Source organism: Scyliorhinus torazame, chromosome 7 (genome assembly GCF_047496885.1).
Source record: "Scyliorhinus torazame isolate Kashiwa2021f chromosome 7, sScyTor2.1, whole genome shotgun sequence".
In the NCBI taxonomy this organism is placed as follows: Eukaryota; Metazoa; Chordata; class Chondrichthyes; order Carcharhiniformes; family Scyliorhinidae; genus Scyliorhinus; species Scyliorhinus torazame.
Genome location: NC_092713.1, coordinates 302,783,802 through 302,799,131, shown reverse-complemented (window position 1 = coordinate 302,799,131; position 15,330 = coordinate 302,783,802). Strand labels below are relative to the sequence as shown.

General features: G+C 46.6%; 1 protein-coding gene across 1 annotated transcript; it reads right to left on the bottom strand.

Annotated features, from left to right (window-relative positions):
* Positions 1-6,822: 6,822 nt before the first annotated feature.
* znhit2 (zinc finger, HIT-type containing 2) lies at positions 6,823-10,609 on the bottom strand. The gene is made up of 2 exons (XM_072512676.1): positions 10,117-10,609; positions 6,823-8,800 (listed from the first exon to the last, which is right to left on the bottom strand). Exons 1-2 carry the CDS (start codon positions 10,567-10,569, stop codon positions 8,012-8,014), a joined length of 1,242 nt encoding a protein of 413 aa, XP_072368777.1. The 5' UTR covers positions 10,570-10,609; the 3' UTR covers positions 6,823-8,011.
* Positions 10,610-15,330: the final 4,721 nt, after the last annotated feature.

The following is a 15,330-nucleotide window of genomic DNA, read 5'->3' as shown; positions in this document are numbered from 1 at the left end:
TTTCCTCCCACAGTCCAAAGATGTGCAGGTTAGGTGGATTGGCCATGATAAATTGCCTTTAGTGTCCAAAATTGCCCTTAGTGTTGGGTGGGGTTACTGGGTTATGGGGATAGGGTGGAGGTGTTGACCTTGGGTAGGGTGCTCTTTCCAAGAGCCGGCGCAGACTCAATGGGCTGAATGGCCTCCTTCTGCACTGGTTTAGCTCACTGGGCTAAATCGCTGGCTTGTAAAGCAGACCAAGGCAGGCCAGCAGCACGGTTCAATTCCTGTACCAGCCTCCCTGAACAGGCACCGGAATGTGGCGACTAGGGGCTTTTCACAGTAACTTCATTGAAGCCTACTCGTGCCAATAAGCGATTTTCATTTCATTTCATTTCAAATTCTATGATAATCTATGAGGTGTAGGTACATTCATCGTGCTACTGGGAAGAGAGTTCCAGGATTTTGACAAAGAGACAATGAAGGAACAGCGATATATTTCGAAGTTAGGATGTTGGGTGGCTTTGAGGGGAGCTTCCAGGTGGAGGTGTTCCCAGGTATCTGCTGCCCTTGTCCTTCTAGGTAGTAGAGGTCACAGGTTTGGAACGTGCTGTCAGAGGAGCCTTGGTGAATTCCTGCAGTTCACACTGGTGGTGCACACTGTTGCCACTGTGAGTTGGTGGTGGAGGGATTTGATGTTTACGGTGGTGGATGGAGCTGCTTTATCCTAGATGGTGGTGAGATTCTTGAATGTTGTTGGAGCTGCACTCATCCAGGCAAGTGGAGAGTAACCCATTACATTCCTGGCTTGTGCCTTATAGATGGTGGACAGGAAGTGAATTGCTGCCCACAGAATTCCCAGTCTCTGACCTGCTCTTGGAGGCACTTTTATGTCTTGCCCAGGTCAGTTTCTGCTCATTGGAAACCCCCAGGATGTTGATAGGGAAGGACTCAGTGATGGTAATGCCATTGAATGTCAAGGGGAGATGGTTAGATTCTCTCTTGTTGGAGGCGGTCAATGCCTGGCACGTGTGCTGTGTGAATGTAATTTGCCACTTATCAACTTAAGCCTGAATGTTGTCTTGCTGCATATGGACATGGACTGCTTCAGTATCTGAGACACCGATGGTACTGAATATTGTGCAGTCATCTGTGGACATCACCTCTTCTGGCCTTATGTTGGAGGGAAGGTCATTGATGGAGCAGATGAAGATGGTATATAACTCCAACCAGTGGAGAGTTTTCCTCCTTGATTCCCAGTGGCTCCAGTTTTGCTAGGGCTCCTTGATGCCATACTTGATCAAATGCTGCCTTGTTGTCGAGGGCAGTCACTCTCACCTCACCTCTGGAGCTCAGCTCAGTCCATGCGTGATCCAAGGCTGTAATGAGACCAGGAGCTGAGTGACCCCGGCGGAACCCAAACTGAGCGTCTATGAGCAGGTTATTGCTGAGTAAGTGCTGCTTGATAGCACTGTTGATGACTCCTTCCATCATTTTGCTGATGATTGAAAGTAGACTGATTGGGCGGTAATTGGCTGGGTTGGATTTGTCCTGTTTCTTACAGGACGCACCTGGGCAATTTTCCACATTGCCAGGTAGATGCCAGTGCTGTAGCTGTACTGGAACAGCTTGGCTAGGGGTGGGACTTATTCTGGAATACAATCTTCTGTACTATTGCCAGAATATTGTCAGGGCCTATAGCCTTTGCAGTATCCAGTGCCTCCAATGTATCTTGATAAGTCTCTTGATCGTGAATTGAATTGGTTGAATACTAGCATCTATAATGTTGGGTGATGGATCATCCACTCTTCATTTCTGGCTGAAGACTGTTGCGAATGCTTCAGTCTTATCTTATGCACTGATGCGCTGGGTACCCCTATCATTGAGGATGGGGATATTTGTGAAGCCTCCTTCTCCCGCGAGTTGTTTAATTGTCCACCACCATTCACGGCTGGATGTGGCAGGACTGCAGAGCTTAGATCTGATTCTTTTGTTATGTAATCGCCTATTACTTGCTGCTTATGCTGATTGGCACACAAGTAACCCTGTGTTGTAGCTTCACCTGGTTGACGCCTCATTTTTAGGTAAGCCTGATGTTGCTCCTGGCACGCCCTCCCGCACACTTCATTGAACTAATGTTGATGCCCTGGCTTTGTGTTAATGGTAGAGTGAGGGATATGCTAGACCATGAGGTTGCAGATTGTGGTTGCGTACAGTTCTGGTGTTGATGGCCCACAGCGCCTCATGGATGCCCAGTTTTGAGTTGCTGGTTCTGTTCGAAGTCAATCCCATTCAGCACGGTGGTAGTGCCACACATGATGGAGGGTATCCTCGATGTGCAGATGGGATTTAGTCTCCACAAGGACTGTGCGGTGGCCACGTCTACCAATACATTATACTCCATTTGCCAGACCTTTGACCACACACTTAACCTATCTATCCTTTTGCTGCCTCCTTATGTTCTCTTCACTATTTACTTTCCTATTAGCTTTGGGTCCTCAGAACATTTTGTACCTCCTCAAACCCTTCATCCAAATCATTTATATAACTGTAAACAGTCAAGGTCCAGCCCTGATCCCTGTGGTGCACCATTCATCAAATTATGTGGTTTTACTACCTTCTAGGCACTATATAAATGCAAGTTGAGCTGTGAGTGATATTTTCACTAATTCACGTTTTTTTCAAAACCAGCCTCATCGGAAGAAATGTATCAAATCCCTTCTGAAATCCAAGTGCAAACGCCACTGCCTTTCCCCCATCAAGTTTCTTTCTTGCAGCCTTGAAGAGGACCAGTTATTTATCTAGACATGATTTTGCCTCTGGAAATCTGCACTGCCCACTGCTGGAATGAAGAGGAGCTGCTTGCAGTGCCGCTGATTGCAGCTTCCTGTTTTGTGTTTTATATCTTGTATTTATGCAGAGCTAAGACACCAGTTTGGTAGTGTTTAGGAACTGTATTTACAGTTCTTCATGAGCAGATGATTGTAACCCCTCATGTTGGTACAATCCCTGTTGATGTTACTACCGGCCAGGTCGCATCCCAGACTTAACAGATCCTAATTTATAATTTTTAGTTAGATACGTATGTTGTGGAAAAAACTAGCCAAAACTTTGAGGTTTCGCAAAGGTCTTTTATTATAACACGAAGTTCGTGGAGGGAGTTAGAGTGACCACCGTCCTTCTAATTGTCCCCACCTTACAAGAGTATAGCAGTACTTTATATGGTTTAATAAGCAATATTTAGAAAAAACGAGGCATTCCTTTGATAAGCCCAGACACAGAAAAGCGAGCAGTGTTAAACAACAGGCCTTGAATTCCAAGCCTAAGAACAATAATAACTGTCTACTCTCAGCAAAATGTGCAGCTGTGCACTTGTTTACATAGTCTGACCTTCTGCCTATTACATGCAGAAAGTCTTGACTGAAATAAAGCTAATATATCCATCATGCTTTGCCAAGTGCCCATTGCCATGAAATATAGTCAAGCAGCCAGTTAAGAAGGAATACAGGGTATTAAGGCAACTAATCCGCCAACTAAAATTCCTTCTACAACGTAGAAGGCAGCTACTGAACAGAGTCACAGGAATCAGCTGATGAATGTTTAACACAAGAGTAAAATATTTTGTCATGTGAGAGTACCTTTAAGAAATGGGTGTTTATTACTGCAGTGATGTCAGAGAGTGGGTGGAGCAGGGCTGTCTGTCAGTTTTTTACTTTTGTTTTAGGCTGTTTACTGCAGGGTGTGTTTCAGTTTCGTTTTCAGAGCTGGATAGCTGCAGTCACAGCCAGAAGAGGTATTGGTCTCTCTCTCTGTAACCCAAAGACTGTAAATCGATCCTTTGGTGATTTAAAATTAATAACTGCTCTCAGAAGTGACTTTAACCTGATGTGGTTCTGTTAAAAGTTCTTTTTTAAGTCTTATGGATGGTAAAAGAACAGCTTAAGGATTACTTTGTGTTGTATTCTTTGGGGGTTGTATTTGAATAGATGGTTGCTAAGATGTTCACTGTATGCTTTAAAAAGTTTTAACTTGAGTTCATAGAATAAACATTGTTTTGCTTTAAAAAATACCTTTCCATTTCTGCTGCACCACACCTGTAGAGTGGGCCGTGTGCTCCCCATACCACAATCTATTAAAAGTTGTGGGTCAGGTGAACTCTATGATACACTTTGGGGTTCTCAAAACTCTGGCCCATAATAATTTATTAAACAATAAAAGATTAACTATATTACAATACTCCTTCACCCCAACTATACCTTTACAGATATATACAGATTTGTACGGATAATCCAAATTACAAAATACATCTTATACTCTAATGTTCACAGTAAGTATACAGTCCGTGCAAAGCAACAGGCGACCTGTGGTCAGCCACACCACTCTCTGAAATTAAGTGACCGATGCCACCCAACACAACTTCTACAGATTTCTCCTCAATTCCCCCCAGATGCTTGTCACACTGTAAGCCAACTGATCTCACTGGAACTCTGTCTTTCACATGAGGGGTTCTAATCATCTGCTCATGAAGAACTTGCCTTGGAATCTTTCCCCAAACAATGCTTTCTGCAGGATATCTTCACCAAGGATCTACCTACAGGGTTTCAACCTCTCCTTCCTGTGTTTCTCACTTGGATGCCACATGCATTCAAGCTTCACCTTCCGCACATACTCTCAGATGCCCAGTCGTGCCAACAGAACACCACTGCTTCACAGGCCCGTAATAAGAAATCACTAACCTTCTGGTCACCTTGGATCTGTGGCTTCTCAACAAGCTGACATTGTCCCAAGTTTGCACCTTGCAGCCCTGTCTTTTAACTTGGAGTCTCCCGCTGCTCCTCACTCTTAACTTCACTGAACAGAACCATTTTTCCAGATTCCCGTTCTTTGTTCCTTTAACTAGAAGGTCTTCTGGAGTTTGCATATTCTCCCCGTGTCTGCGTGGTTCTCACCCCCTCAGCCCGAAATGATGTGCAGGGTATAGAATCATTGAATTTACAGTGCAGGAGGAGGCCATTTGGCCCATCGAGCCTGCACCGGCCCTTGGAAATAGCACCCTACCCAAGCCCACACCCCCACCCTATCCCCATAACCCAGTAACCCCATCCAACCTTTTTGGACACTAAGGGCAATTCAGCATGCCCAATCCACCTAACCTGCACATCTTTGCACTGTGGCAGGGAACCGGAGCACCCGGAGGAAACCCACGCAGACACGTGGAGAACGTGCAGACTCCGCAGACAGTGCCAGGAATCGAACCTAGGACCCTGGATCTGTGAAGCAACTGTGCTAACCATTGTGCTACCATACCTCCCGTAAAGGTAGGTGAATTGGCCATGCAAAATTACCCCTTCATTGGAAAAAACGAATTGGATACTCTAATTTTAGTTTTAAAAAACTAGAAGGTCGTCTGGGACTGCCTTCTGTCCTTCTCCCTGGTTTTGGAACCATACCGTTTTTTATTTTGGGATCTGTTCTCTGCAGTCTCCTTCATCTCCAGCTTCTTCTGTACGTCTCCGGATAACATGAAGTAGAGAGGATCAGAGGGAGTTGGTGAGCATGTGCAAAGATCCTTGAAGGCAGCAGGACAGGTAGATAAGGTGGTTAAGGAGGCATATGGGATACTTTCCTTTATTGGGCGAGGCACAGAATATAAGAGCAGGGAGGTTATGATGGAGCTGTATAAAGCACGGGTGAGGTCACAGCTAGAGTAGTGTGTGCAATCTTGGTGGCCACACTATAGGAAGGATGTGATTGCACTAGAAAGGCTGCAGAGGAGATTAAACCAGGATATTACCTGAGCTGGAGCGTTTCAGATACGAGGGGAGGCTGGTTAGGCTGGGGTTGTTTCCATGGAGCAGAGAAGGCTGAGGGGGGACATCATTGACGTGTGGAAATTTGAGGGACATGGGGTAATTAGGGACTTTTCCTCTTATTAGAGAGGTCAATAACCAAGGGGCATAGATTTAAGGTAAGGGCAGGAGATTTGAGGAAATGCTTTTTCACCTGGAGGATGGTTGAGAATCCGGAACTCACTGTGTGAAAGGGTGGTACAGGTGGGAACCCTCACAACATTTAGGAAACACACATAGAAACATTAAATGAAAATAGAAGCAGAAGAGGCCATTCAGCCCTTTGAGCCTGCTCCATCATTAATTATAATGATGGCTGATCATCAAAATCAATACTCTGAGCCCCCCCCCCCCCCCCATCGTTTGCTCCCTTTAGCTCCAAGACCCAAATATAATTCCTTCTTGAAATTACACAATGTTTTGGCCTCAACTACTTCCTGTGGTAGTGACTTCCACAGATTCACCACTCTCTGGGTGAAGAAATTTCTCCTCACCTCAGTCCCTAAAAGGTTTACCCCTTATCCTCAAACCATGACCCTCGTTCTGGACCACCCCACCATCAGGAACATTCTTTCTGAATCTATCCTGTCTAATCCTGTTAGAATTTTCTAAGTTTCTATGAGATCCCTGATGCGACCATCAATTCACTCGAGACAAGAGTAGAAATAAACTGTGGCTTTAATCAACTAGAACAGTGCCTGCCGGCGACTGATCCAAAACTGAGAACCGCCTACAGGTCGACTGCTCTTTATACCCTCCCTTCAAGGGGAGGAGCCATGGGCGGAGCCCATACAGGCCCCAACTTGTTACCTTATGGATAATACCATACAATGGCCCATAGGTGGAGCCCACAAGGGCAACAGCACAGCACAGATACACATGGTGGATTATTAATGTAATACATTCACCACAATCCCCTCTCACTCTTCTAATCTCAACAATCTGCCACTCGATTGTACCTGCGATGTTGAATCAGATTCAAAACACACAGCGGAAGATTCTAGACTGTCACTGGCATGACTGCCGCATTTAATGGAACACTTCTAGTACAAATTGTACAGCGACATCAAAATCCAAACACTGAAACGAGCCGTTAAAATCTGCAGTCAACAGGGAAGGATTTGCTGAACATTATTTGGTGAAGATTCCTGGGTTCTGCTCTTCAAATCCATTATTGCTTCAAACCCCACCCTCACCCCAAAACATTTCAGCACTGATTCAATTTTTATGCCAGATTTATTGAACTTTGGAAAGGTGAGATTTCCTCCATTTACCCTGTAACAAAATCACAAATCCCCTCTCCATAATTGTTATGAAAGCGAAACAAACTTCCATTTCCAGTGCCTTTTCAAACATTGCAGGAATGCAAAGAACTGGAAAGTGAGATTAGGGGCTGTATTCCTGTCAACTAGCACATTTACCATGGGCTAGATGGCTGTGCCATAACTTTTCTAAGTTCTGATGAATAGAAAAAAAATTGCTATGAGTGTGTGTAAGAATAAATCTCCTGACTATTTATGAACCGACAAAATTGACAGACGGGTAACGATAATGGGCCATGAAACCTACCATGCGCACCAGAAAAGTTCATTGATAAATCTGGCATCAATAGAGATCACCATTTGCTTGATGACTATTTAATCCTAAAAATGGTCAGAATTATTATAATTACAAACAACATCACTATTAAGGTGAGAATGAAAGAGTTGCGAACAGTGCTATAGAAATGCAATTTCATTAATAATAATCTTTATGAGTGTCACAATTAGTCTTACATTAACACTGCAATGAAGTTACTGTGAGAAGCCCCTAGTCTCCACACTCCGGCGCCTGTTCGGGAACACAGAGGGACAGTTCAGAATGTCCAATTCACCTAACAGCACGTCTTTCGGGACTTGTGGGAGGAAACCGGAGCGCCCGGAAGAAACCCACGCAGACACGGGGAGAACGTGCAGACTCCACACAGACAGTGACCGAAGTCGGGAATCAAACCTGGGACGCTGACGCTGTGAAGCAATAGTGCTAACCACTGTGCTACCGTGTGCCGCACACAAAGTGACTGCCTGCACTGCCCAACTGTTTTCTCAAACTAGGCCCCAAATCTCTTGGGAAAAAATTCCAGCAGGTAATTTGATCAGAAATCTTTATTACATGATCAATGGGGAACGGGAGTGATTAATAACTCAGGGAGTTAGTTCTTCGATTAACACCTTCATCCCCGGGGGTCGTTTCCCCCCCCAGGCTTTTTCCAGGTTTGACTTGGCTTCCTCCATTTGCACTAAGGTATGAAAGGTGTTCTCGTACTCAGTCTGCACCTCCAGGGACAGATACATTAGAGAATCCTCATGTTCATTCACCCAGGACAGGAGGAAAGCGCATTTCTTCCGAGCCTGGTAACGACTGGGATCCTCCTTGCGTCGGGTACATTTGTTTTTTCCCAGGGTGCGGCCGAGCTGGGAGATTGCAGCCAGGGTGTAATGACTGCTCGGTGGCCTGCACCCCCCAGATAGGAGGACACACGTGTCCTTGATTGTATTCACTGCCTCAAAGGGGTTGGAGGAGTAGGGGCTGCGCCGCACAGCCCCGACGCCAGCCTGCACAGCTTCTGCAGTGGACGTGAAAACACGATTGCCTTCCAGGGCCTCGGAGATTGTCATTGTGGCTTCAATAAACTCATCCCTCATTTCCCCTGATAAGTCCCCATTAATGAGCTTCATGGAGAATGCATATGCATAAAGAACGTTCACCACACTGTACTGGATCAGGGAAGAGGGCTTTGAGCACAAACTCAGCAAAGGGACAATATTCCTGCAGATCACAGGAATAGAATCATCATGTTCCCATATTGTCGCTCGATCTGTCTCTCCACTCAATCTGTCCGATTCGGAATCATTCTGGCTCTCCGTTCTTCCAACATCAACCACAGGCTGTGCTTCAGTTATCCTCTCACATCTTTGATCTTCCTCCAGCCCCTTTGAAGAAAATACAACTAATTAGTATATATTGATCAATGAATCCTAGTGGTGTGGCTCAGGAATAGCAATCTCACCTCTGAATAATAAGATGGTGGATTCAAGTCTCACTCCAGAGAGTTGAGCAATATTCCCTGTTTGCCATGTGTAGTCTATTCATTTCAATTAAGGTGCCCTATAAATGGATGGGGCAGTCGTACAGGAGCTTCTGCAACATGGTGTAGCTAAGTGGGAGAATTGGACTTGAGAACAAAATCTAGGCTGGTATCGCAGTGTACTGAGGGAGTGCTGCACTATCAGAGGGTCAGTACGGAGTGGTGTTGCACTGTCAGAGGGTCAGTACTGAGGGAGTGCTGCACTGTTAGAGGGTCAGTACTGAGGGAGTGTTGCACTGTCAGAGGGTCAGTACTGACGGAGTGCTGCACTGTCAGAGGGGCGGTGCTGAGGAAGTACTGCGCACTGTCAGAGGGGCCATACTGAGAGAGTGCTGCATTGCCAGAGGGGCAGTATTGAGGGAGTGCTGCACTGCCAGAGGGGCAGTATTGAGGGAGAGCTGCACTGCCAGAGGGGCAATATTGAGGGAGTGCTGCACTGTTAGAGGGTCAGTACTGAGGGAGTGCTGCACTGTCAGAGGGGCAGTGCTGAGGAAGTACTGCGCACTGTCAGAGGGGCCATACTGAAAGAGCGCTGCACTGTCAGAGGGGCAGTACTGAGGGAGTGCTGCACTGTCACAGTGGCAGTACTGAGGGAGTGTTGCACTGCTAGAGGTGCAGTGCTGAGGGAGTGTTGCACTGCCAGAGGGGCAGTACTGAGGGGCAGTACCAATTGGCCCATCTCCAATGTCTTCCGTCTTCTTCCGTGGCAGCACGGTAGCAGTGGTTAGCACAGTTGCTCCACAGCTCCAGGGTCCCAGGTTCAATTCCCGGTTTGGGTCAGTCTGTGCGGAGTCTGCACGTTCTCCCCGTGTGTGCGTGGGTTTCCTCCGGGTGCTCCGGTTTCTTCCCACAAGTCCAAAGATGTGCAGGTTAGGTGGACTGGCCATTCTAAATTGCCCTTAAGTGTCCCAAAAAAAGGTTGGGTGGGGTTGCTGAACCCCCTCTTCTGTGGAAAGACCCAGCCTCCTACCCCAGCACCCCATTCGCACACTCCACAGCCTCCATATCTCAACCCCCATCCCATCCCCCGTATCTCCCCATCCCAAACCCCACCCCAACTCCCTTAGCCCACCCCACCTCCCTATCAACCCCTCAGCCCATCCAGCCCCAAGTCGAGAGTTGCAGTTTATCCTCCCGGCCACAGGCGGCGCTCGCTCTCACCCTGGGCTCCAGCTCCTGCACGGGGCCGGGGGGACGCCGCTCCCACCACGGCCGCCACTCCTGGATCCAGGCCGCGGCCTCGCCGCTCTCTAGGAGCCGCTGGAAGTCGCGGCGCTGCTGCTCGGACAGGGCCTCCCAGAGCGGGCGGGCCGGGGCGTCCTGGGGACCCAGGCCCAGCTCCGGCAGCTCGGCGTCCCGCAGCCGCCCGAGGCTTTCCCGCAGGCCCCGCCGCCCCTCGGCCGCCCGGGCCTCGGCCCGCAGCTCGCCCAGCACCGCGTCCCGGTAGAAAGCCTCGGTGCAGGCCCGGTGCCCCGGGCCGCGGTAGCAGGGCAGCGAACAGAAGGGCACGTTGCAGCGGGGGCAGGTGTAGCGGGCGGCGGCCCCGGGCCCGCTCCCCGGGCACAGGCCGCAAGCCTCGGCCTCGCGTTCCGCGGCCGGCGGTGGCAGCGACATCTCAACTGGTCCGAGGACCGCCGTAAAGCAGCTTTGCGACAGCGGCGGGCCTGCTCCGGAAGAGGGGGGATTCACACTCACGACAATGCCGTAAACCGCGGCCAAGGGGCGGGGCCGAGGCACAGTGACCTTGGGGATTGCAGCTCATTGGGGCAATAAGGGTGTGGCTGGGGTCCTCAGGCAGGAGATATAAAATCTCCCCTCCACCGAAGGGGCTGTTTAGCACAGGGCTAAATTGCTGGCTTTGAAGGCAGGCCAGCAGCATGGTTCAATCCCCGTACCAGCCTCCCCGAACAGGCGCCGGAATGTGGCGACTAGGGGCTTTTCACAGTAACTTCATTTGAAGCCTACTCGTGACAATAAAAGATTTTCATTTATTTCATTTCTAAAGTCTGAGAACACACACCACCAGATTCAAAACCAGCTTCCCCACTGTTACCAGACTCCCCTTTATGGGCTGAACAGATCTTGCTGCACATATTCACTGAGAAGTACTACACTATATGTCTAAGTATTTACATTGTGTATCAATCATATGTCTGGTGCTTTTTCATGTATGGAACGATCTGCCTGGACTTTACGCAGAACATTACTTTTCACTGTCCCTCGGTGCACGTGACAATAAATCAAATCCAATCCAACACTCACCAGACTCAAATGCAGAAGCCGGGGCCATTCTCCATAGAGCGCAAGAGTTTCAAATCCTGAAGAGCAAATTAGTTTCCTGTGAGAGAGAGCCAGTAACCAAGGGGCATAGATGGTAATTCAGTAACTACAGGGCACAGATTGAAGGTAATTCAGTAACTACAGGGCACAGATTGAAGGTAATTCAGTAACCACAGGGCACAGATTGATGGTAATTCAGTAACTACAGGGCACAGATTGATGGTAATTCAGTAACCACAGGGCACAGATTGATGGTAATTCAGTAACCACAGGGCACAGATTGATGGTAATTCAGTAACCACAGGGCACAGATTGATGGTAATTCAGTAACCACAGGGCACAGATTGATGGTAATTCAGTAACCACAGGGCACAGATTGATGGTAATTCAGTAACCACAGGTCATAGATTAATGGTAATTCAGTAACCACAGAGCACAGATTGATAGCAATTCAGTAACCAAAGGGCACAGATTGATGGTAATTCAGTAACCATGTGGCACAGATTGATGGTAATTCAGTGACCACAGGGCACAGATTGATGGTAATTCAGTAACCACGGGGCAGATTGATGGTGAATCAGTAACCACAGGGCACAGATTGAAGGTAAATCAGTAACCACAGGGCACAGATTGATGGTAATTCAGTAACCACAGGGCACAGATTGATGGTAATTCAGTAACCACAGGTCATAGATTAATGGTAATTCAGTAACCACAGAGCACAGATTGATAGCAATTCAGTAACCAAAGGGCACAGATTGATAGTAATTCAGTAACCACAGGGCACAGATTGATGGTAATTCAGTAACCACAGAGCACAGATTGATGGTAATTCAGTAACCACAGAGCACAGATTGATAGCAATTCAGTAACCAAAGGGCACAGATTGATGGTAATTCAGTAACCACAGAGCACAGATTGATGGTAATTCAGTAACCACAGGGCACAGATTGATGGTAATTCAGTAACCACAGGGCACAGATTGATGGTAATTCAGTAACCACAGGGCACAGATTGATGGTAATTCAGTAACCACAGGTCATAGATTAATGGTAATTCAGTAACCACAGAGCACAGATTGATAGCAATTCAGTAACCAAAGGGCACAGATTGATGGTAATTCAGTAACCATGTGGCACAGATTGATGGTAATTCAGTGACCACAGGGCACAGATTGATGGTAATTCAGTAACCACGGGGCAGATTGATGGTGAATCAGTAACCACAGGGCACAGATTGAAGGTAAATCAGTAACCACAGGGCACAGATTGATGGTAATTCAGTAACCACAGGGCACAGATTGATGGTAATTCAGTAACCACAGGTCATAGATTAATGGTAATTCAGTAACCACAGAGCACAGATTGATAGCAATTCAGTAACCAAAGGGCACAGATTGATAGTAATTCAGTAACCACAGGGCACAGATTGATGGTAATTCAGTAACCACAGAGCACAGATTGATGGTAATTCAGTAACCACAGAGCACAGATTGATAGCAATTCAGTAACCAAAGGGCACAGATTGATGGTAATTCAGTAACCACAGAGCACAGATTGATGGTAATTCAGTAACCACAGGGCACAGATTGAAGGTAATTCAGTAACCACAGGGCAGATTGATGGTAATTCAGTAACCACAGAGCACAGATTGATAGCAATTCAGTAACCAAAGGGCACAGATTGATGGTAATTCAGTAACCACAGAGCACAGATTGATGGTAATTCAGTAACCATGTGGCACAGATTGATGGTAATTCAGTGACCACAGGGCACAGATTGATGGTAATTCAGTAACCACAGAGCATTGATTGAAGATAATTCGTAAAAGACCATGGAGGGAAGACTCATTTTTGTTCATCAGAAATATATCTATCTCCTTCTTGAAACCATTTAATGACTCAGATTCCACCGCACTATGGAGGCAGCGAGTTCCACAAATTCACCACCCGCGGCGAGAAGTAGTTCCTCATCTCAGTTCGAAATCTACCGCCTCTCAACCCTATATCTGTGACCTCTGATTCTAGAATTGTTGGGCCATTTCAGAGGGGTAAAGGGTCAATCACATTGCTGTGGGTCTGCAGTCACATATAGGCCGGAGCAGATAAGGATGGGAGATTTTGTTTCGTGAAGGACATGAGTGAACCGGATGTGTTTTTACGACAATCACTGATATGTTTCCATGTTGCCATGTACAACTCATTTATCATTATCATAGAATTTACAGTGTAGAAGGAGGTCATTCAGCCCATCGAGTCTGCACCGGCTCTGGGAAAGAGCACCCTACCCAAGGTCCACACCTCCACCCTATCCCCATAACCCAGTAACCCCACCCAACACTATGGACAATTTTGGACACTAAGGGCAATTTATCATGGCCAATCCACCTAACCTACACATCTTTGGACTGTGTGAGGAAACCGGAGCACCCGGAGGAAACCCACGCACACACGGGGAGGATGTGCACACTCCGCACAGACAGTGACCCAAGCCGGAATCGAACCTGGGACCCTGGAGCTGTGAAGCAATTGTGCTATCCACAATGCTACCGTGCTGCCCCATGAAGTAAAGAAGGTATGGGGAGGTGGAGCTAGTATCAGATTCAGGGTAACAGCGGCAGTAGAAATAATAGATAAAAAGTAGAATCGACTCCATATGGATTAAATTTAAAACTTGAATGATTTATCAGCCTAATCAGAGTTTACTATGGACTCAGATCGTCAGAGGGAATTGGAAGAAATATGAAGACAAAATGGTGGCACGGTGGCGCAGTGGTTAGCACTGCTGCCTCATGGCGCTGAGGACCCGGGTTCGATCCTGGTCTCGGGTCACTGTCCGTGAGGAGTTTGTACATTCTCCTTGAGCCTGCGCGAGTCTCACCCCCACAACCCAAAGATGTGCAGTGTAGGTGGATTGGCCACGCTAATTTGCCCCTTAATTGGAAAAAAACTTGGCACTCTTAAGTATATATTTTTTTAAATTTTAAAAATCAAGACACATCTATGAGAAGAGTAGCAGGCTTAGAGGAATAATCACGGGAGATTTCAGCTACCCAAACAGGCAGGAAAAAACAGTTAAAGGGCAAAAGGGAATCATGTTTTTAGAGTATCCAGAACCCCTTTCTCACTCACCTAGAAACTAATCACCACTAGATATTGTAATAGGTAATAAACTGGAATAGAAAGGAGAAGGAAGGGTAGGAGAGCATCATAGTAGCAGTGATCACAACATAGCAAAGTTTAAGATTAGGATTGAGAGTGACACAAGTAGGTCATAGACTGAGATGATAGACTGGAAAAGAACATATAAGGAAATGAGTGTGGAATGTGGAAACTGGGACAAAAGTTTGAACAGACAGGCAAGTAGTGAGAAATCTATTCACGGGTAATCAATCTAGTTCAAGAGAATGTATCCCACTAAAAGCCCACAACAAAAGAACTAAAAGGATCAAACCCAGGTGTAGATGGCATGCACCCTTGTACACCCAAAGAAACTAGGAAGGAGATAACAAAATAACTTGATTAGATATAAAGTTAGGATCTGTGCCAGAGGACTGGCAGACAGCTCATGTTATATACAAAAAGAACAAGTCCTGGAAACAAAACCTTTCAGCTTATTGTCAGTGAGGGAATCAATAATGAACATTTTCCCGGTCAAACATTTATCCAATTTCCTTTTGAAAATTACTGTTGAACTTGCTTCCACGGTTCTTTCAGGCAGGGCATTCGATATTGTAACAATCTGCTGTGTGAAAAATAAATTCTACATTTAGTTCTTTCGTCTCTCTCGCCCATCAGTGTTGACTGAGTACTGATTCTCCAGCTGTTACTATCAAAACTCTTCATAATTTCAAACTCTATTAAGCCAAGGAGAGCAATCCCAGCATCTGGCCTCATCTCTGGGACTATTGTAAATCTCCTCTGCACCCGCTCCAAGATCTAGACATTCTCCCTAAATTTTGGGGCCCCGGAGCTGAAGCCAACATTCCAGCTGGGGCCTAACTACAAATAAAAAGGTTCAGCATAACTTTCCTGCCATTGTACATGTGTCTGTTATAAAGCCAAGAATCCGAAACGCTCGTGTTTTTAAAAACATT